The following is a 22013-nucleotide window of genomic DNA, read 5'->3' as shown; positions in this document are numbered from 1 at the left end:
GCGCGAACAGATGTACTATCAGTACACAATGAGCAGCTAACAAGGGAAATAGTAGAGGCATTTTTCATTACAAAACACGACGATGATCAATGCGTAAGCGCTCCGTCACTGAGCCTCTCCCCCGCGGAGATAAGTTATCTCGGGAACACGTTGCAGTGTAACCCGATGGTGTCATGTGACTAGGAGCAGGCTCCCCCCATTTTCTTTTGTGTATATAAACATGTTCTGTTTAGTAAAAACTGCCAGTTGAGAGTTAGCAGTCGTCCTGTCTTCCTTCTTTGTCGGCGTCTTTGTGCTGCTTTATCACGATGAATGTACACCAACTACCCCGCCTTCACACACTCCATCTCATACAAAATACTGCTCATCGGGGAAAAGACCTAAGCCTGTGACAGAACATCATAGAGCATACAAAACTTCATTTTTCTATTTCGCGTAAATTAAATGCGGTTTGCTCGGAAAACGACGTACAAATTTTCTTAGGGAGCAGAGAAATATAGGAATTTCTACTCCGTGCTCAGATACCAGCATTTCTGCTCAAGAACCCATAGCTGCAAGATTGAGCACTCCTTACTCCATCAACATATCGAGCACCCAACAAAATCAAACAAACAACCCCACTTCCACTGATAGAACACTATTCAGCTTTTACCAGGAGGCTTTCTTCTGCGTAAAAGTAGAGAAAAAGGGAATAGTGCACCGAAAAATTACACGCATTTTTGCTCGCATAGCTATAAGAGAAAAAATAAATAAAATACTGAGGCACACGCTAATAAACTGTGACCAAGACACCAATTTCTGCTCTCTGATAATTATTGCATAATGCTAAATACTCAATTGCATTGTCCCTGCGTGAAGAAAGCACAGAAAAAGGACACACGATTTATCTTAAGCGAGCAGGGAAAGTCACTTCTACTCGGACAGCTTGATACCATTAAATATGAATTTTTTGTAAAGAAAACGAAGCTTGAATAGCGCTACGAACAAACAAACACTCCTATTCATTTCTACCGATAGAATCGGAGCTAAATGCGTGAACCACACTACAAGAACAAAGCTCACTGCTTCAGGAAATAATATCAAATGCACCGCAACAGGACCGGCGTCGGACACTCATAAAATAGCCTGCCCAACACATTGACTTCACCAGGTTCGCGAAGCAATTCCATTAAAAACGCTCGCCCTATCCTACAGATAACAATGCAAACGCGATTACCCTTATATTTTTTAACCCAATATTTCACGCAATAGTGCATAGATTTACCGCTCGTGCCACCCGAAAAGGCACACACACAAAGAACTTACTTGTCAAGTGGGGTCCCAGCTTCACAAACGAGCACGCCCACTGTCACATTTTTTTGTAGCCACATCGAGCGTAAACCCAAAGTCAATTCACAACCACATAAATCCATATTATTCCTGAGGTCAATACCATCGTCAAAACGCGGTACAGACATATACGTATACGAATGCGATACAATAGGTCTTCGTTCTGGATGTAATAGGATGTAATATCGCCAGTCGGCCGTCGCGAACCAAAAAAGAAAATATACGAAGATAAAAGCTGTACATCCAAGAGAAAATGGTGCGTGCTTTTGCGCAGCAATTATGATACAGAATTCGCTACATTATGATACATAATTATGATACAGAAGGGAATTCGCTTCTTTTTGTTTTTATTTCCTTGCACACATATATTTTGCAATAATACCATAGAGTGGAACGGGTAAATGTGAACATCATTCGCTACACACTGTAGCTCTCATCATTTTTAAACCAAACCACTTAACATGTGTTCACAGGCCTTCACTACATAGGTGAGCCTCTAATAACTCAAAATAAAATAAAATAAAATAATCATTCCAGCATCGCTGACTGCAAGTTTGGGTACCCAACAGAGCAGTGCGCTTCCATCAACACGCCTTGGGCTGACCTTACACACCCGAAGCCCTTTTGAATACATTCTGCTGTCGCTGGAATAAAAGATTTATCGACTGGCGACATCCTATTACATCCGGAACGAAGACCTATTGTTTGGCATTCGTATACATATATGTCTGTACCGCGTTTTGACGATGGTAGGATAATTATTGACCTGATGAATAATATGGATTTATGTGGTTGTGAATTGACTTTGGGTTTACACTTGATGTGGCTACAAAAATGTGACACTGCGCCTGCTCGTTTGTGAAACTGGGACCCCACTCGTCAAGTAAGTTCTTTGTGTGTGCCTTTTCGGGTTGCACGAGCGATAAATTTATGCACTATTGCGTGAAATATTGGGTTAAAAAATAAATGGAATTGCCTCGCGAACCTGGTGAAGTCCTTGTGTTGGGCAGGCTATTTTATCAGTGCCCGACGCCGGTCCTGTTGCGGTGCATTTGATATTCTTTCCTGAAGCAGTGAGCTTTGATCATGTAGTGTGGTTCACGCATTTAGCTCCAATTCTATCGGTCGAAATGAATAGGAGTGTTTGTTTGTTCGTAGCGCTTTATTTTCTTTGCAAAAATTCAGACTTTATGGTATTAAGCTGTCCGAGTAGAAGTGACTTTCCCTGCTCGCTTAAGATAAATAGTGTGTCTTTTGCTGTGCTTTCTTCACGCAGGGACAATGCAATTGAGTATTTAGCATTATGCAATAATTATCGGATGGCAGAAATGGGTGTCTTTGTCACAGTTTATTAGCGTGTGCCTCGTTATTTTATTTTTTTCTCTTATAGCTATGCGAGCAAAAGAGCGTGTAATTTTTTGCTGCTCTTTTCTTATTTTCTGTACTTTTACGCAGAAGAAAGCCTCCTGGTAAAAGCTGAATAGTGTTCTATCAGTGGAAGTGGGGTTGTTTGTTTGATTTTGTTGGGTGCTCGATATGTTGATTAAGTAAGCAGTGCTTAATCTTGCAGTTATGGGTTCTTTTCGCAGAAATGCTGGTATCTGAGCACAGAGTAGAAATTCCTATATTTCTCTGCTCCCTATGAAAATTTGTACGTCGTTTTCCGAGCAAACCGCATTTAATTTACGCGAAATAGAAAAATGAAGTTTTGTATGCTCTATGATGTTCTGTCACAGGCTTAGGCCTTTTCCCCGATTAGCAGTATTTTGTATGCGATGTCGCATGTCTGGACTTGTTCAGTAGTGTCTTTCTTGCTGCAATTTTTACCCTTCGCTAATATCTTGTTGTTGTCGTGTTGTGTTAGCCGTTGAGCTTCGTAGCGAAGAGGGCTAACGCTGCGATTATTCCTGAGCGCTCCGTGTTAAGCCTTTTCCCCGTCGTGTGTTGTATGCGTTGTCCTGTGTGTGTGTGTGTGTGTGTGTGTGTGTGTGTGTGTGTGTGTGTGTGTGTGTGTGTGTGTGTAATTGCTCAGCAGTCGCTTGCAATTTCCACCCGTAAAAATTCGGCGTATATCGTATTATGCTCCCCGAGTAGAAGTGATTTTCCATGATCGCGTATGGTAATTTGTATATACCTTTGTCTTGTGCTTTCTTTACGCAGGGACAACGCAGCTGTGCGTATCGCATTATGCAAAAATTTTCTGATAGCAGAAGTGAGTGCCTTATTCTCAGTTTATTAACGTGCGCTACTGTTTCTCTCAGTTACACCTATTGGAGCGCAAGTGCGTGTAATTTTTCACGGCTCTTTCACTGTTTTTACTCAGAATGTAACTGAGGGGAAACAGTCAGCATCCAGGTAGAGCAGAAAAAAGTCGCTTGGCATTCGGAATTAGTTCATTAATTTCTTTGTTTTTTGTTACATGTTGTTGAGTGGGTATTCACTTTGCTTGATATGTTGATGGAGTAGGCTGCATTTGCATTTATAAGTATTTGTGGAGAAGTGCTGGTATCTGAGCGTGGAGGAGAAATTCCTATAAAGCACCTCTCCCTGTACATTCCTGAGCTCCTGAGTTTGCGCACGCATGTGTGCTTTTTTCCTGGTTTGTGCCGTCATCATGGCATGTTGGGGCTTGTTTAGGAGTGTCTTTCTTGTTACAATTTTACCTGCCGCTAGTACCTTGTTGTTGTCGTCTTGTGTTAGCCGCGTAGTGATGTGTGGTGGCTCTGCGATTATTCCTGAGGTCTTATAGCCTTTTCCCTGCTCGCTTAAAGGAATTTGTGTGCCCTTGTCCTGCGCTTACTTTACGCAAGGGCAATGCGGCTGTGTATGCGCCATTATGCAAGAATTATCTGATAGCAGAAATGGGTGTCTTTTTCTTAGTTTATTAGCGTATGCTTCGGTTTTTCAAGTCATTGCAATTCAAGCACAAGTGCCCACAGTTTTGTGTTGCCCTTTCCCTTTTTCACCGATTTTACGCAGAAGAAAGTCGCATGGTAAAGCTGAATTGGTGAGAAGAGGGTTTGTATGTTTTTTGTTTGTTAGATGACATTAGGAGCACGATGTGTTGAGGAAGTCAGCTGTTATAGGTATTTGTGCAGAAATGCTTGCATCTGAGCGGAGGACAGAAATTCCTAGCACGCCTCCCTCAGTGTAAATTAATTATTTTGGATGTGAGTTGTGCTTCACTGCATGACAAGGCTGAAATGGGAAAAGAGAAAAAAATTGAAGCGCTTTATTAGTAGTGATCCAAGTAACAGGGCAATTATAGTTTCTATAGAAAGTACAATTTTAAGGCTCCTAAATCATAGTTGAGCGTAGTACGGATTTTTTGTGATAGTCTTTCTAAACTGCAATGCAATAATAATGAATATAGTAGGAGTGCAATCGTGTTCCCATAATAGCGTTCTGTCTAGTCCTCCGTCGAGCGCGAATGGAACTTTGCCCCCAGGCTTTCGCGCGTTTTTGCTCGCAGGTGTAGCCTCAGACAACAAATGTATGAGCATAGAAAAGGTTGAATGTCATGTATTACATAAGCCTGATGATGATGTTGATTGTTCCAGGGTCACAATTATTATTTCAAAGAGCAGTGGTAGTTTACTGCCTATTGTGATTCTAATGACAATGATAAGCCTTTACAGTGAAAATCGCTAAGGTCAGCGTTCATGCACGATACTTTTTTAATTTTAATGTAAGAATGAATATCATTAAGAGTGGGAAAAAAGAAATAATCCTGCGATTCAATAAATAATAGGAGTGTTTCTCTTTGCCACTGCCTTTTTCAGACAGGATGTGATGACGTCATGAACTCTTTCAGGTGTCTGTAGCAATGCATTGACCGTTACTGGGAAAAAGTGTAGCAATAGAAAAATGGTCGATGGTGTGCATTCTTCTGGACGGATTTATGATGAGCACTGTTCTTCGAATAAGAGGAGTCTGCGTGCTTAGAAATAGTTGGATGCCGGTTTTCCACTTTGTTCAAGTGTTTCTCTGTGCTTTTGTTCCCCTTGTTGTCTGACAAACATGCAGTTTTTCCTGACGTTTCCTGACATGCCCAGACCTGTTCAGTCATGCTTTCCTTCCACATGTAGTTTTTTTTTTTTTTTTGAAAAGAAACATTCTTGTCTTGACGATAGTGCTGCCCTGAATGGGAGTAGTGCTAGAATGATTCTTAATATTTTTGCGTTTCAGTTAGTTCAGAGAGTAACCGCAAGGGGGACAGGTGCATGGCTTTATCCAGGAGGAAGAAAGCGTCATTATTGAATTATCTCCCTGGCTCTCGGATGAGACATACGTCTTTTCTGAGCTCGTCGTATTTAGCCATTGATGGTGTTAGGATATTTTGTTCTTTTGCGAGTCTCATTTAGTAAGACTTTGGGATTGAAATGCTTAAAGGTACTGTAAAGCAGTAGACAAGCATGAAATGCCGGTGATGTGACTAGAGACTTTGTTTCTAAATACCATATGCGGAACCATACGACCGACAACGCGCTATAAATATTTTTAATTTGCCATTTAAGATGCGGCATAGCGGAGCGCTGCGACGCCTGGTGTCAAACAACCCCCTGTACAGCGGGCAACACTGAAAATTGCTATTACACACCGGAACTTCGTTATTTTAGTAAACATATTATTAGTTTTCCTGTTTACCTATGCATTCTGAAACCCCCTGTTAACAGTGTTTTTTGCGAAGTAACCCATCGCTGTTCGATGGAGGCTCTCCCTACTTCTCTGCTGCGCCGGCGCGCTCCTTCTATTTGCGGCCTCTTTTGAACGAACAAGCTCTCTCTGTGAACCTGTGTGAACAAACAAGTCCCGACGCTGCGTGCTTCTTGAACGACTGACACATTTTTTTCAAAGGCTCAGCATTTCATTTCAATTCGCTTATCGTTTATCCTCAGACGTGGATCGTTGTGTGGACTGCAGGGGCGGATTTTGTGGTGGATTGTTATGTCGGGCCCAGTGTTATACGCATGGAATGCGGTTGCCGCCGTATGTGTCAGGAGTACGGATTCATTTCGAATACTTCGTACAGTTTGTCCCGTAATCTTTAATTTTAATTTTCTAATTAATTGCACCGTCGATTGGAATGAAACTTGCACAGTTTTTGTCCTGGTGGCTTGGGCTATCGAATAGCCACACTAAATGACATTCGATCGGTGCTGCTTTACAGTACCTTTAATTCCTACGATCAGCTTTCATGCATGGTGCTTTTCTGCCATAGTTTTTCTGCTTCTTATGCAATCGTTATAGAAGAATAAAGGAAATAAGAAATAATCTTGGGAAAGGGATTCAATAAGTAACAGGTCCCCTGTCTACAGCGTACGCGCCCTTGAACCGTGCAGGTGCATGCCTGGGTGATGACGTCATCCCGCGGGGTATTGTTTCAGGTGGACCTTGTCCAGTTGAGCATTAGTGGAAAAACAGTGTAGCCCTGAGACAATAGGCTGACGTCACGACCAATAAGGGCGCAAGGATTTACTTCTCTCTTGGACAATGACGGGTGCGGACGCATTAATTCTGTTCCTAGCAATTGCGTTGACCGTTAGTGGAAAAGCATAGCTTCGCTGGGATTCAGTTTGCCTCTGATGGGGTACGGTTGTGTGGTTCGTCACTGGTGTATGGTGTGCGACGATTCTAGTGGATTTTGTGTCGAGGGGATTTACAATGAGGGAATGCAGTGTACGTGTCCGTTGATGGTGTCTTTTTCTCTCTGTTCAAATGTTTTTCTGTGTTTGCTTTCCTCTGTTGCCCGGCAGTCGTGTGATTTTTCCTCGTTTAACAGCACTCCTGACATGTCCTGACCTGCATGCTTTCCTTTGTTGACGCTCTGTAATTTTTTGTTTTATGGACACGAAAGGTTCATGTTGATCGTTCTTGTCTTGACGATGACGCTAGTGCTGCTGCACCCTTGATTTAAATGGGAATAATGCCAGAGCGATTCTTAATAATTTTGCAAGTAAATTAGTTCAGAAAGTAACCGCCAGAGGGACATATGCATGACTTTTTAGAGGCGAAAAAAGCATTACGATTCAGTTCCGTGTCTGGCTGTCGGATGGAGCAGACGCATCGTTCTCCGCTCCCAGTGACTCCTGTTGTGGTGGGCTGATTGGTGGTGTAACTAATTCTTTCGCACGTGATAACTTTGTCCCCCTTTTTGCGATTTTCATGTCCGTGCATGTCAGGTGTCGAGGTATTCCCGTCATTTTCTATCTTCTCCTGCCTTGGAAACGAGAGTAGTGCTGGCGTGATTCTTAATAATTTTGTGATGAGATTAGTTGAGAAAGTAAGCGCTAGGGGGTGCTGATGCGGGACTTTATACAGGAGAAAAAGGCATTACCAGTCAGTTCTCTGCCTGGCTGTCGGATGGAGCAGTGGCATCGTTCTGCGCTCCCCGTGAGTGCTGTTGTGGTGGGCTGCTTTGCTTCTGTATCTGATTGTTTTTGTTGTTAGCTATTGATGGTTAGCATATTTACTCTTGCTTTCACAGCCTCTGTATTACGAGTGTTTTTCTCCTCGCATGTCCAGAGCTGCCTTAACCTGCCCAGACATGTCATGATGACGTCACAGGATGTCCAGAACTGGTGGTCACAGCTGTGATGCTTTGCAACTTGCCTTTGTGCTCCGTCGCCCAGCGATGGTCAGCGGCCGTTCGAGACCGCTTTCTTCAAGATGGCGTCATTTATCTTCAACTAAACTCGTTCTCTCCACTCTATTCCTACCTGTTTTTTTATTTTTTATCAGCTCAAGTAGCCCACAACTCACACAGTGGTCTGGACACGTCTTAGATGCTCCCCAATTAGTGTAATGACTCACTGAATGATCCTAATTACTGTGGGGGGCTTCAAATTGCTTTAATTGCTAATTAATGGTGTCCAGGCTACTGTGTGAGTTGTGGGTTACTTGAAGTGATCATATACTAATTCTGACAAATGGCATTCAGCCCCGAAAAGCAACAAAAAGAAAGAAAAGAAGTGTGTGAATCAATATTCGGGGAGTCTTACCAGAAAAATTAAACAAATTAAGATGTCTCATTCCTCCAGCTGCCCACATGGACGGTCATAGGATGTACCTCAATGATTGTTCATCCTCAGGACGTTCTGAAGATATATATAGAAGGACAACGACAGGATGACACCATGGGGATGTCCTGAGGACCGTGTGTGTTCTTCTGGATTTGGTCGAAAAAGACGGGTGACATCGAACGCAGACCTCCTATTACATGGATCAAACTTGAGCCACATTGCCCATAGTACACAATGATTTGCTTTGTACTGAAAACTTAATCAAGTAACTTGACCAATAATCGGGAAGTTGTCTTCGCGTTCGGTATCGTAAACTTGGTGTCTCCAATGCATAAGCAAGCCTGTTCTCCGTTGAAAATAAGATAGTTCAGTTGGGCGACGGACATTTCGGTGCAGGACAATTCGGTGTAGGACATCTCGCTGCGGACATCTCGGTGTACGGACATTTCGGATATGTGCACGGACCTCTCGGTGTACGGACATGTCGGTGCACGAGCAACAGGGAAGAAAAAGACGAAAATGGTGTTCGTAAATAGGCTGTGTCGACAGGGCTGAGCTTGACGATTTCCTGAGATTTATTAGTGTGACTTATTGGTGGTATCTCCAGCAAATAATTATTTATGTACCGGCAACATACATTGCAAGCATAAAGAGAATTATGCGGCAAGTTTAGTACATTTGTAAAATGTGCACACTCGGACTCGATATTATGACGTGTAAAAGCGCTAATACCAAGACGAAGGACGACACACACAAGCACCGCTACCTGTGTGTGTCGTACTTCGTCTTGATTTTAGCGCATCATATTCGTCACGGCTTACCAACAGGCCGAACTTGACGGTTTACGTCGATATTTTGTTTATTTTAATGTACTCGTGCCTTTTAAAGTGTCCCTAAACCGTGTCTTAAAAAAAGTGTCTTTAAACCGCGTCTTTAAAAAAAAAAAAAAAAAGGTGATCTGCGTGAAAAAGGAAAAAGGAAGAGACGGAGCCCTCTCTGGTACGTTTTGTGTTTTGCGCGTTTTCTTTTTTTTCTTGCACCAAAGGTAAAAGCCCACGAGAGGCGTACTTTGCTTGGAAACAATTGGGATGCCCGAATAATTAATATAGCGCGATTAAAAAATTAAACTAATACCATTAAAAAATTAAAATTAATAAAAACTGCAAGTTAGGACACGAGACTGGTAATAACACCCAGCAAATTTCATCACGTAGGGCGCCTCGTTTTTTAACCCTTGTTCCACCTGGTTAGATGCATGAGTCACCTTGTATACGGGATGTCACACGCGAATCCCCCTGTTGAATAACTCAGAAACGGCCGACGCTGCCTGGGAGTCCTTGAGGAATCGGCGAACAACTGGTCACTCATTTTGTCAAGTGCTGTAGCCTCATTGAGAAACATTCCAACTTTTGAAATTCACTTCTCCCGGCTTTGCCACCAGTCAGAAATTATGAAACGTGTCTTCCCACTTCGCCTATCACCATTTCGTCTCGTGCTTATTTCATAATTTGCCCATCTCCTGCCACGTTCCCCTTCTCCGAATTGGTGGTGGTCCAACGTCAAGGTTACATCAGGTATTTCAATTTCGTCTCCTGAAACGTAACGAATCGTCTTAAGGTCGTAATGTCGATAGTCTTCATTTTTTAGTAAAGTGACACAGCAACTGAAACATACACACACTGAACGAGATGGAAATCTGATGTTGGGTCTGCACTAAACAGGCGACGCTGTAACACTCGCATACAACAAAGTGTCCGTGCACCGAGATGTCCGGGCACCGAATTTTGGTGGAATGAGGCCGGATGGAAGTGAAAAAGAAGAGAATAACATGTTGACTCGGCATGTTTCCCTATTATATTTCCCCCAGTCAAATGTCATTGGTCACACATGTTCCGTAACGTGCCTTCCTTCTCTTATGCTTTTGACATTGTTACTGAAACACTTTGTGTGAGTGGTGCACAACGCGTAAAACAATTTAGTAGGCTAGGCTGCATATTATTTATGGCCTGGCGACTGGTCTACCTGCGAAAGAGAGGTTTTTCGTCCGTCTTATGTCGCCTATTTTCCACATTATCACGTAAAGTTTATGGGCAGCATTAGACACGTTGAGCAGCAACGTAGTTGTTTTTGTAGAAAACAAATGAAATGAAAACGAATAATGTGTATCCGAGCTGAAGAGGACGCCCGTATAGGCGTCGAAACGTCCTCGTATTTTTCTTTATTTTGTTATGCAACCCAGTGTAATATATTTGTTGTGAACACGAAAAAAACAAAACAAAGATGGAGGGACGAAGGGGTACTACCTACCACCATGTGGCGCAGTCTACTTGGTCAACCCCATAGCATCTCGGGGTTGACCCCCCAACTCCACACTTTATGAACTAAAAACGCCACCCCCTCCAATTGTTTTGATGAGAAAGTACTGTGAACTTGTAAAACTTCAGGAAGGTGAGTTCCATTATTGCCTTTTTGGTGATACGATATGTCAAGTCAGTTGCTCCTTTGTGGCTAAGGTGTGTGTTGGGAGCGGGTAGTCAGATTTTACGAGAGATTCACCACTGTGGTGTCACTCGCTTCACACTTTCTTCGCTTTCTTTATATATATTTCTAGAAATTTTTAATTATAAAAGCTACAAGGTCGTCCCAATGAGAACATCTGGTCCCTTCGGTCACCTGATACCGTTGTGACGGTCCGAGTTTCTTGACAAAATCGGTTTCACAGACTTTTTCCAATTATCTAGCACCAAAGGGACAGCGCGCCCTGTTACTTCCAAACGGTTGCGAGAGCTCGTGTTCCCCCACAGTTGAAAACCATAAAACTTTAGTTGGCATGTGCGCAGTGTCTCTCCGTGGGAAGGGTGACATCTGCTCCCCCTTAGACGGTGTTGTTTTCCCCTAGAGGCGGCTTTGTGTAGAAGGCAGCATAACTGTATGTTAACGGAAGCAGTGGCAATTACAGCGTTCTTCGAATGCAGTCTCGGACGCACATGTGTTTTTGGTTTGGCGTACGTGACTGGCCCGGGCTATGTCATGGCGCGGGAAGGTTATATAAACCATGGGTGACTTCGAGCGAGAGAGAGAGAGTGGGACAGTCGCCTAAGCAGTCAGTGGTAGTTTGCGTCGAGGGTCAGAACCGGAAAAGAGTCGTCGAGATGTGATCCAGAGCGGGAGCCCGGACGGATGCCCGGAGGGAGATGGACGACGGCGGCGCCTTGATGCCTGGAACCCACCTTCGACCTGAGGGTTCGTCCCCGAAGTCTCCTTCCACCAGCGCTGACGTCCGGGCAACCGAAGTTACGAACAGGAGGCCCAGCTGGCGGTGACTGACCGGAAAGAGGTGCACCCGACGACGATGTGGCGAGCGAAGAGACGGATCGACGAGGGCGGCAGCCGAGCTCCTGGGACCGACCCTCCAAGTGGGACGGTAGGCCTGCCGCCAATTCGCAGTCTTCGCTATTGTTTGACCCGGCCGTGGACCAAGAGTGGAGACCAGAGCGGATGAAGATCGACGGAAGCAGCAACCGAAAGCCACAGCATGGAAAGGCGGCCGTGTAGGTCACTGCTGAAGTCATCTTCAGAGCTCGTCTGCCACGCCATCGTCCATGACCTGGTGAAGATGTGGTGTCGTCGGGATGCGCAAAGTCAGGGTCAGTCACTCTTGCCGCCTTGTTGTGTCTCCTACGTTTGCACACGATTCACGTGTTGATTAACCGCGCGTTTTGTATAACCGTTCTTTTAAAGTATACCATGATCGCTTGATATCATGTGTGTTGTTGCTGCGATTTGTATTATCCATCATACGAACTGAATAATGGTGCAGTGCTTACTTTTATTCATTAAATCATGTCTTGTTGTAGTTGACGAAGTGTGTGGTTGTTATTCCTTCTCGCCTCTGCGGGTGCCCACGCGTTGAGTGTATCCCCCTTTCTTCGGTAATTTTGTGCTCCGTCCCCCTTACGGCTACGGCGAGGGACGTCCCACCGTTGCCGTTTGCAGAACACCATTTTTTTCTTTATTTTGTTCGTGACGCATCTTCGCAGACGCGTCTTTCCTTCACCACCAACATGAGAGGATGAAAGACCACACTACCGCCTCCGGCGTCCTGGAAAAAGATAAAAAAACAGAAAATGCAACCAAAGATATGGGCAGTTCCGATAGCGACACCTGATACATGTGTGTTTCCTTTGTTTCCGCAAGTTCGAGCTCATTTTCGACGCATGAGGCGGCACTGTGCTTCACCCTCCCACCTTCACCCTCCCACAATGGGTCCCCTCCCACCCTCACACTCTGATTACTCCCCTTCACCCTTCACACTCCCCTTCACCCTCCCACAAAGACGCGTCTCCGAAAATGCGAAATGAACAAAATAAAGAAAAAATGGCGTTCCTTAACGAATTATTTGCGGACGATCTACCGAACGGATTTTTGTGCTGGAAACGGTTACGAGATTAGGTGACCGAAAGGAACAGATGTTCTCATTCGGACAACTTCGTAGGTCTTATAATAAAGTTAATTAACGATTTTTAGGTAATTAGACATTCGACGGTTGAGCAACAAATGGCCAAGAACGTCCGCCGGATATCTATAGCCCTTAGTTTATGAAAAATCTGTTCCTCTATACATATTTAATCTATAAGTGTTTTGCGTTGTTTGCCCCCCTATGTACCTTTATAATCTTAGGCCTCATGCACCCTTATGTATACACCCCGGGAGGGCGCTTGAGGTAGTACCATAAATAAATATTGGGGGCCTAAACTTGTTAGGAATACGGAAAAACCAAATGTAAGCCATCCTAAATTTTGGTCCATAACTTAGAAACACGAGACTGGGTGAGAAAAAACGACAACACAGACAAGGTCTCAAGGCTTTTGAGACCTTGTCTGTCTGTTGTCGTTTATCCCGCGGTATCCAGTTCTTAAGTGATGGATCTATACCACCAGCTCGCTTGCCAATTCTCTATCCTCTCGTTAAATTTTTGCTGGCCCGGTGCCCAGACCGCGATTCGAGGAAGACCAATGCATGCTGGCCTAATGGCGGCTCAAAATTTACGTCGTGGATTGACCCATCGCAAATGTACGAGGTTCGATTTTATGCGATTTGTACTTGGCGGAAGAAAGTTGAATTGTTGAATGACGGCTCAACTTATGAAATGCTAGGGAATTTTGCGGAGTTCTGCACATTGCGTTACCTACTGGTGATGAGAAGCTCCTGCGTTTCAATGCATAGGCAAGGTGAAACACACTGCTGTTCATAACGCCTGGGGCATACGATTTTGGTCTTGCTGTTACACAAGGATCAACAGTCCTTAGTCAACTCCGCGGTGTGATGCACAGCAGAAGGTTTGCGCTGCAGGTTACATTAGGGATGCAGCTTACGAAACGCCTTCTCGCGTGTCAGTTATAACTGCCGACACCCCGTGCTCTTATACGTTTTGTAGTGCGCGTGTAGTACGCGCCACACACGGCACAATTGTAAAAAAAAATAACGTAATTGAATACTTTCTATCAAACTAGAACACAAACGGTGTTATCTCACATGCACATATCACACCCACAAAACAGTGACACGTAGTGTTCATTCGTGGAACTTACCTGGTATACCTAATTTACTAGGCGAACCACTATTGAAGACAGGTCCTGTTCACAACGGAAGATGTGTCGCTGTTTCAGGGACATAATTCAACGAGATAATCAGGACGACAAAAAGCGACATTTTTAAAAATAGTTTAATACCTTTTGGTCTTTATGATACCGGCTTATTTGTTGCAAAATGAATGTATGCATCACAGGTGCTACTGACTATCTTACACAGTCTGGAAGATTTTCATTGATTTATTGTTAAACAATTTAGGTTATTTAAACTGCGTCTGTGTAAACGAGAAGTTTTGCAGCTTATTGCGGTATCATGCCCGTATGGTGATACAGGTCTCATTTAGTGAAGTCTAGGCAGTGAAACCAGGCAACTTCAGAAGTATCGTTTAGTTTCGTTACCTTCTGTGATAATTATATAATGAAAATGGAGCAGCATTGTTTCGAAGAATAAAAGCGAAAGTGTTTTCATGTTAAAACAATATCCTCGAATTATCTGAGAGTCAGTAAAGCAAACAAATGTAGGAAACGCTTCTTTCAATAATCCTGCGCTCTCCTTTTGTGAGCAAATTGAACCGGGTTGGAGCCGGCTGCCATCTCACCTGAAAGAGAAAGTCGCATTGAGTCATGACAGTGTGGTGTGCGTAGACTGCGTGAGAAAAACAAGTTGGTCCAGCAATATCTTTCACTGGTAAACTGTTTGGAGTCTGAGTCAGAAGGCTGGTGGTCATTCGCGACCTATTGTGAAGGTGTAGCGAGGTGCATTTAACTCATTGGGATTAATTGTGAATAATCAAGTGCGGTATATGAAGCAAACTATCTGGTGTGAGAACTCACGAAGGGAGCATTTCAGTGAGTGTCTTGCGTTTTGTTCGTTCCTGTTTATTTTTTCTGACTGAAGGAATGTCCCTCGAATGGATACAGACCTCTTCTATGCAGTACGGAAGTCCCGTACTATGACGCATTGAGTGCCATTTATGGAAAACACGGCTGTTTAGTTATGGCATGAATTACGATACGACAGCGCTACGTATTACAGAGTTTTGGAGAATCGAAAGGCCACCCTGTCACCGCCTCCGTCTACGCTGTGTGAATGAGATACGGAGCGCCTTTGAAGTGAAATGGACGCCTCCACACGGTAGCGCCAACGTGGCGGCACCTATGAGCGATAGCATGAATTCAATCGGTCACTTATGACGTTCCGTCCGCATAGCTGTTTTGTGTAACCACTGTGCCAACTTATGCCAGCTTGTAAAAAAAAATAATTACCGTTACAAACAAGTCGACTCGAAGTGCAATTGAGCAACAAGTTTTAAGGTGACGCGTGCTCGGGTTGTCACTTTCATGCACACATTTAAGCCTATGTGTGCCCTAAAAAAAGAAAGAAGTCGAACTCCCAGTAATTTCAACAGCTAAAAAAAATAAATAACACGAAAAACTCGCGCGTGAGAAGCAGACAATTTTCTCGAAAGGTCGACCATACAATGATGCTATTTAATCTTTATAAGTGGTCGAGATTCAAGAGAACAGCAGCATTTCCACTGTGTTCGACCACAGGGATGGCAGTGTCGCGTGAAGAAGAATTCCAACTAACATACACATATAGTCCCGTCGATTCTACAACTATTTATTGACCATCAATTGTAAAGACGTTGACCATTTGAGGGCTAAAAAAAGGAAAAACTTTAGGGACGGAGGATTAGACTTGGAGCTTCCCCTACAGCTTACTAAAATTCCTAGGCATGAAATGTAGGGAGAAACTTGGGATAGAGACCCTTAAATTCCAGAACGATGCATACTTACGACGCTTCCTATAGTGGAATAGCCCAACTGAGGCACATGAAATTTGTCGCGAGACATTGATATTATGGATCAGACTCGACTTCGAGAGGAATTGGTTACTCGAAATTGTGATCAGATTACTTGCTCAATAATGAAATTGATTACTCGAACAGTTACTCAGAAAGTAACACGTGTGCTATGTTACGTACAAGTCTGCTGCTGTGCAATCTCTTTGACCTCATGCTTTCGTCTATTAAGCACTCCACAAGTGAGGAATACATACCCTTCCACCGTTAGTCACCTTGCATGGATTTCGTGAGGTTCCCGAAACAGAAAAGCCTCTTCGATTAACCAAATTGGTTGCACGACACGGATTCGGAAAGGGGTTCCCTTTCACACTTAGGGACACGTTGGCCCGTAAAAGGCATCAGCCGTGGGCTCAGACAACGCCACCTAGATATAGATGGCCTGCTTATTGCCTCCTCTGCCTCCTTCTGTACGTGGACATGTAAAGTCATACTCGGTATGCTACTGTGATTCACCGTTCCGCGAATTCAAGAACTCGTAAACGATTGCAGCGAACTTATAAACTGTAGACCTGAATCTGTAGACAAAATCCAAAAAGTGCAACACGCGTTCCAGAAAATGAGTCCTAAGAAAGATATGGAACGGTTTTGCGCTTTACTTTAAAGTCTTCCCATTTAATACGCGGGGACATTCAATCACTGCTCGCTGAAGACGGTGGTTCGTCTCCATGGCTACAATACCGCTGAAAGCACGTTCGCGATTGGCTTAAGCCGTTCGAAACACCTATCCTGATTGGCTTACTCTTAGCTGTTACGTCACGTCGACGAGTAAACAGGCTTTCTCTATCTAGGTGGTCTTGGCTCATAGCGATAGGGAGTCAAATCGGAGCGCGCTTGCGATTCCCTCAACGGCTGTGCAATAACACGGCTCTGCGAGTTGTTCGTGTATTGCAGAAGGTATTGCTCCATGAGTACAAGAAATATCAATAAGCCGTGTTAAATACACACATTTCCCGACTTGGATTTCTCGAAATATTACGAGCTAAAATACGTAAACGAACTCCCAGCTATAGCTAGTTGTATACTTGGAGTAAAACGGCGTAAACCTTGTATGTTACCTTGAAATATATGAAATTTAAACTGAATTTCAGTATTTGCTCTTGCAACCGATTTGTGGTAAAGACCAGGACCCTCGAATAAAGACAGAGTTGTCAGCACTGGGACTGCGCACCTCATCGACTTAAAAGGCTTCATCCTTTTGAGTAATCACCGTTGTGTTTTTCACATACAAATAATTAGTGCTGCAACGTTCACTTGAATGCAGCTTAGACGCTGAAACCCAACAGACGCGAGTCGACTGTGGTCATCGTGAAACGCTACATGCACTTAGCGGCGCATGTGAGAAATAAAGGGAGATAAGGTTTGGGCTATATCCCACTCCCATCTTTCTACTTCTTTATTTCACGTATACGCCTCTAGGGTGTTTCTTGCCTCGCTTCTCAGGATGAAGCTGGGAAACACCTGAACTGCTGTCTGAATGAGGCTGGCATAAATCAGGGTGAAAGTAGAAGGTAAAAATCGCCTGAAGGGTGCTGTATTCCTGAATAAGACAGAAATAGGGGAACCGAAAGACAAAACTTTGTCAATCTTTTTTATCGTTCAAAATGAATTACTTGAAAATTCGCGAGACAGCAACGTTGCGGCAATAACCACAAATCTTGTTTCCACTTGTTATTTCCACTACAAAAATAAAAATTCAATTAGATTATGTTTATGTAGCTGTTTAGCTGTTAGATTATGTCTATTATTAGATTATGTAGCTGGATAGAAAATGGACCACTGAATGCTGTTTGGTTCACACTAACTTCTCTCCGTTGCGGTTACGGTACGGATCCAGTGCGGAGGCGGTTCTTGTACGACACGCTGTTCAGACACATGCGTTCTTGAAACGGAAAACGCTTGTGTTTGACCAATCATGCCTACACTCCGCCACGCCTCCATTCCATGAAAGGGCAACAGTGATGTGGTCGCCGAAACTGAGTTGTTTTGAAGCGTATCTGCGGCATACGGAGTAATGAGAGCTGCTTCTTTCGCCAACGTGCTTTCAACAGATGCAGCTGTAGCGGCACCGTCATCGTCATCGACCATCCCGGTCATCTCGAGCATAGCGCGCCGCAGGAGAATAAACAGTCGAGCTTCTGGCACGAACCCGAGTTCTTGTCTGCTCTTTGCCTCCTAGCCTCGACAATCTGGTGACCCGAACTTCTACGTTCGCCGACCTTGCGAAGCCATGTCCCACGACGAACCCTCAGCCAGTTCAGTCCCACAGCCTTCGCTGTCCGCTGTTGCTGTCAAACTTCCGCAATACTTCGACCGAAACCCCGGGGTATGGTTCATCCAGGCGGAAGCCCAATTCAGCCTCGCCGGCGTCACACCCCAGCAAACAAAATTCTACCACGTCATCTCTGCCCTTACTCCAACCGCAGCAGACGAGGTATATGACGTTCTAGCTAACCCGTCCCCTACAACACCGTACGACCAACTCAAGAAAGCCCTCCTCCAGCGCACAACAGCTTCCAGCCGCTCCCGTTTACAACAGCTCCTCTCGGCCGAGGAGCTGGGAGATCGACGCCCCACCCAGCTTTTACGGCGCATGCGGCAATTGCTCGGAGACAATTCTGTCTCCATGGATGACACTCTGCTCCGTGAGCTTTTTCTTCAACGCCTGCCACAAAATGTGCAGATGGTCCTGGCCACAGCTTCCAACATGACACTGGACCAATTGGCTACACTCGCTGATGCCGTTGTTGAGGTGGCGAGTCCATCTCCCGCCATAACTGCGGTGTCACTACTTCCACCTGCTGTCCCCAGACACAACAATGCTGCTTCGCAGAGCGCGCCAATCACCTCCCATTCTCAGGTTGACGACCTCTGCCGCGAATTTCGGAGCCTCGCGAGCATTATTGCCGCTTCCCAAGCACAGCCTCGTCACCCCCGCGCCTCCCGACGCCGAAGACCAAGCAGTAGTCCACGTCGACCTTCCAACGGCCGTTCTACCAGCAGAGACCGGAGCCCAGTCTCGTCCATTTGCTGGTACCATCGTCGGTTCGGCGCAGACGCGTACCACTGTCTCTTGCCGTGCTCATGGAATGCGGAAAACTCTCCGGCGGACCATTAATGGCGACAAATGGTCCAAGCCACTCATCCAGTCGCCTCTTCTACATCCGCGACCGTAACTCCACCCGACGTTTCCTAGTTGATACTGGCGCAGAGGTCAGCGTTATCCCAGCGACCAGCACTGACCGTCGGCAATCCCCCCTGTACCACCTTATATGGTGGCGCGAATTCCGCGACGCGAATTCCGCTGGATGTTTCTGGTCGCCCACGTCAACCAACCAATTTTGGGCGCGGACTTCTTGAACAACTACCACCTCTTGGTCGACATCCGCACTCGCAAGCTCATTGACTCCAATACTAACCTAGCTGTCACTGGCATACGTTCTTCCTTATCATCTCTACGTGTTGCCTTTTACCACGACACCAGCAATGCCTTCAGCGCCATTCTTAAGGACTTCCCCGAACTCACCCGGCCACCCGAATGGTCGAAGCCAGTAATGCATCGTGTAGTCCATCACATCGAGACTAAAGGACCACCTGTGTTTACTCGACCACGCCGACTGCCCCCGGAAAAGCTGAAGATCGCTCGTGAAGAATTTAACCACATGCTTGACATGGGAACTATTCGTCCCTCTTCTAGCAGCTGAGCATCGGCGCTACACATGGTGCCGAAAAAGACAGGTGATTGGCGTCCCTGTGGGGACTATCGGGCTCTCAATCGAGTTACCATCCCCGACCAATACCCGGTGCCCCACGTCCACGACTTTACAGCCTTCCTTCATGGCGCCACCATCTTTTCGAAGGTAGACCTAGTCCGGGCTTATCATCAGATACCCGTCGCTGAGGAGGATATACCGAAAACTGCCATTACCACCCCGTTTGGTCTATTCGAGTTTCTCAGGATGCCGTTTGGGCTGCGAAATGCCTCACAATCCTTTCAGCGCTTCATTGATTCGGTCATCCGTGGTCTACCTTTCGCGTATGCTTACATCGATGACATTCTTGTCGCCAGCTCATCCATCGAGGAACACGCCGATCACCTACGTGCACTGTTCTCCAGGCTTTCCGCCCATGGCATTATCATCAACGCCAGCAAGAGTCAATTTGGCGCTCCGTCTCTTGAGTTCCTGGGCCACCATATCTCTTCTCAAGGCGTCAAGCCTCTTCCATCGAAAGTCCAGGTCATTTCCGATTTTCCCCGTCCTGCTTCTCTCAGCAAGCTCCGCAATTTTCTCGGACTCGTTAACTTCTACCGGCGATTTGTCCCACGCTGTGCTGAGACCATCCTGCCCCTCGAGAAGTTCCTCTCGACCAAATCGCAATCTTCTCGACCTCTAACTTGGACGGATGACGCCATAGCAGCTTTCGACAACATTAAGCAGGCTTTAGCTAACGCCACGCTCCTCGCCCACCCCCGCCCAGATGCGCCAACCTGTCTTATGGTGGACGCATCTTCAACCGCAGTTGGAGCCGTCCTGCAGCAGAACATGTCTGATGACAATACCGATTGGCAACCCATTGGCTTCTTTTCCCGGAAGTTGAGACCCCCTGAAACGCGCTACGGCACTTTTGGCCGTGAGCTGCTTGCCATCGACCTGAGCACGAAGCATTTTCGCCATTTTCTTGAAGGACGAACTTTCACGATCTTCACTGATCACAAGCCGCTCGTCTACGCTTTCCAATCTCCGAGCACGAATCAATCATCAAGAGAGCAGCGGCACCTCTCATTCGTGTCTGAATTTACAACGGCCATCAGACATCTACCCGGCATTCGGAACCCTGTTGCTGACGCCCTCAGCCGTGTCAGTATTGCCGGACTGAACCGCGATTCGTCCGCACCGTTAACCTTCGCCGCCATAGCTGACCTGCAGCGCACGGACGATGAGTTCCAGTTTTACCGTTCCTCCTCTCAGACCAGCCTTCAACTCCTCCCAGGTGTTGGAGGTAGCATTTGCTGCGACTTTTCAACCGGCAGCCCACGCCCATTTCTTCCTCGGGCCGCTCGCCGACCCGTATTTGATCAGCTGCACTCCATGGCACACCCCGGGATCCGCGCCTCCCAGAAGTTGATCTCTTCGCGGTATGTGTGGCCACGTATGCAAGCTGATATCAAGCGTTGGGTCCGTTCCTGCATACCGTGCCAGCGAAGCAAAGTTTCCAGGCACACCAAGACCGCACCAGCTCAGTTCCTACCAACAGACTCTCGATTTGACCATATCCACCTGGACATTGTCGGTCCCCTGCCTTCATCTAACGGCCATCGATACCTCCTCACAATGATCGATCGCTTTACGCGCTGGCCCGAAGTCGTCTGTCTCCCCGACATCACAGCCGCCACCGTCGCCGTTTCCTTCGTACAAGCTTGGGTCGCCCGCTTTGGCGTGCCCTCAGTCGTTCACAACGGACCGCGGAAGGCAATTTGAGTCCGCCCCTTTCACTCAACTGACAAACTTGCTTGGCACATCCCGTACAAGAACAACGGCTTACCACCCTGCAGCCAACGGGATGGTTGAACGCTTACACCGCCGGATTAAAACAGCCCTCAAGTCTGTATCCCCCGCTTCCTGGACCGACGCCCTCCCCCTCATCCTGCTGTCCCTTAGGGCCACCGTCAAGGAGGACCTGCAGTGCTCACCCGCCCAGATGGTTTACGGGACTACTTTACGCCTGCCGGGCGAATTCTTAGCGCATCCCTCGCCAATCGTCCATACCGACCCGACAACCTATCCTGAACGCCTGCGCACGGTCATGCAAGCCCTACCAGCCGTCCGACCCCGCTCACCCGCGCAGCCCTTCACCTATCGCCACCCCCTTCTTGAAACGGCTTCTCACGTCTTCATTCGCCATGACGCGCCCCGAAAGCCTTTGCAGCCCACATATGACGGTTCCTACAAGGTCCTGCAGCGGTCACCGAAACATTTCACGCTTCAGCTCGCTGGCCGCCAGGACACGGTATCTGTTGACAGGCTGAAGCCGGCCTTCATCGAAAGCCCCGTTGACGTGTCTCCTGCCACCACGCCTCCCAGTTTGCCTCCTCATCAATTTCTTCCAGAAGACACCCCGCAGCCAGTTCCCCGCCGCCATGTTCATTGGGCTCGTCCCCTCAGCACCACTCACCACTGATATCGCTTCGCTAGGGGGGGGGGGGG

The 22013-nt window shown here is 46.2% G+C and overlaps 1 protein-coding gene across 1 annotated transcript; it reads left to right on the top strand.

Annotated features, from left to right (window-relative positions):
• The first annotated feature begins 17937 nt into the window (after positions 1-17937).
• On the top strand, positions 17938-19056 carry LOC135368832 (uncharacterized). The gene has a single exon (XM_064602370.1). The coding sequence runs from the start codon at positions 18038-18040 to the stop codon at positions 18923-18925; it is 888 nt and encodes a 295-aa protein (XP_064458440.1). The 5' UTR covers positions 17938-18037; the 3' UTR covers positions 18926-19056.
• Positions 19057-22013: the final 2957 nt, after the last annotated feature.

The sequence above is a fragment of the Ornithodoros turicata genome, chromosome 1 (genome assembly GCF_037126465.1).
Source record: "Ornithodoros turicata isolate Travis chromosome 1, ASM3712646v1, whole genome shotgun sequence".
NCBI classification, from domain to species: Eukaryota; Metazoa; Arthropoda; class Arachnida; order Ixodida; family Argasidae; genus Ornithodoros; species Ornithodoros turicata.
Note: the sequence above shows the minus strand (reverse complement) of the source record. Positions and strands in the feature narration are given on the sequence as shown.

Coding starts and splice junctions, on each gene's coding strand:
- LOC135368832 (XM_064602370.1), top strand. CDS start 18,038: ATGTCCCACGACGAACCCTCAGCCAGTTCAGTCCCACAGCCTTCGCTG.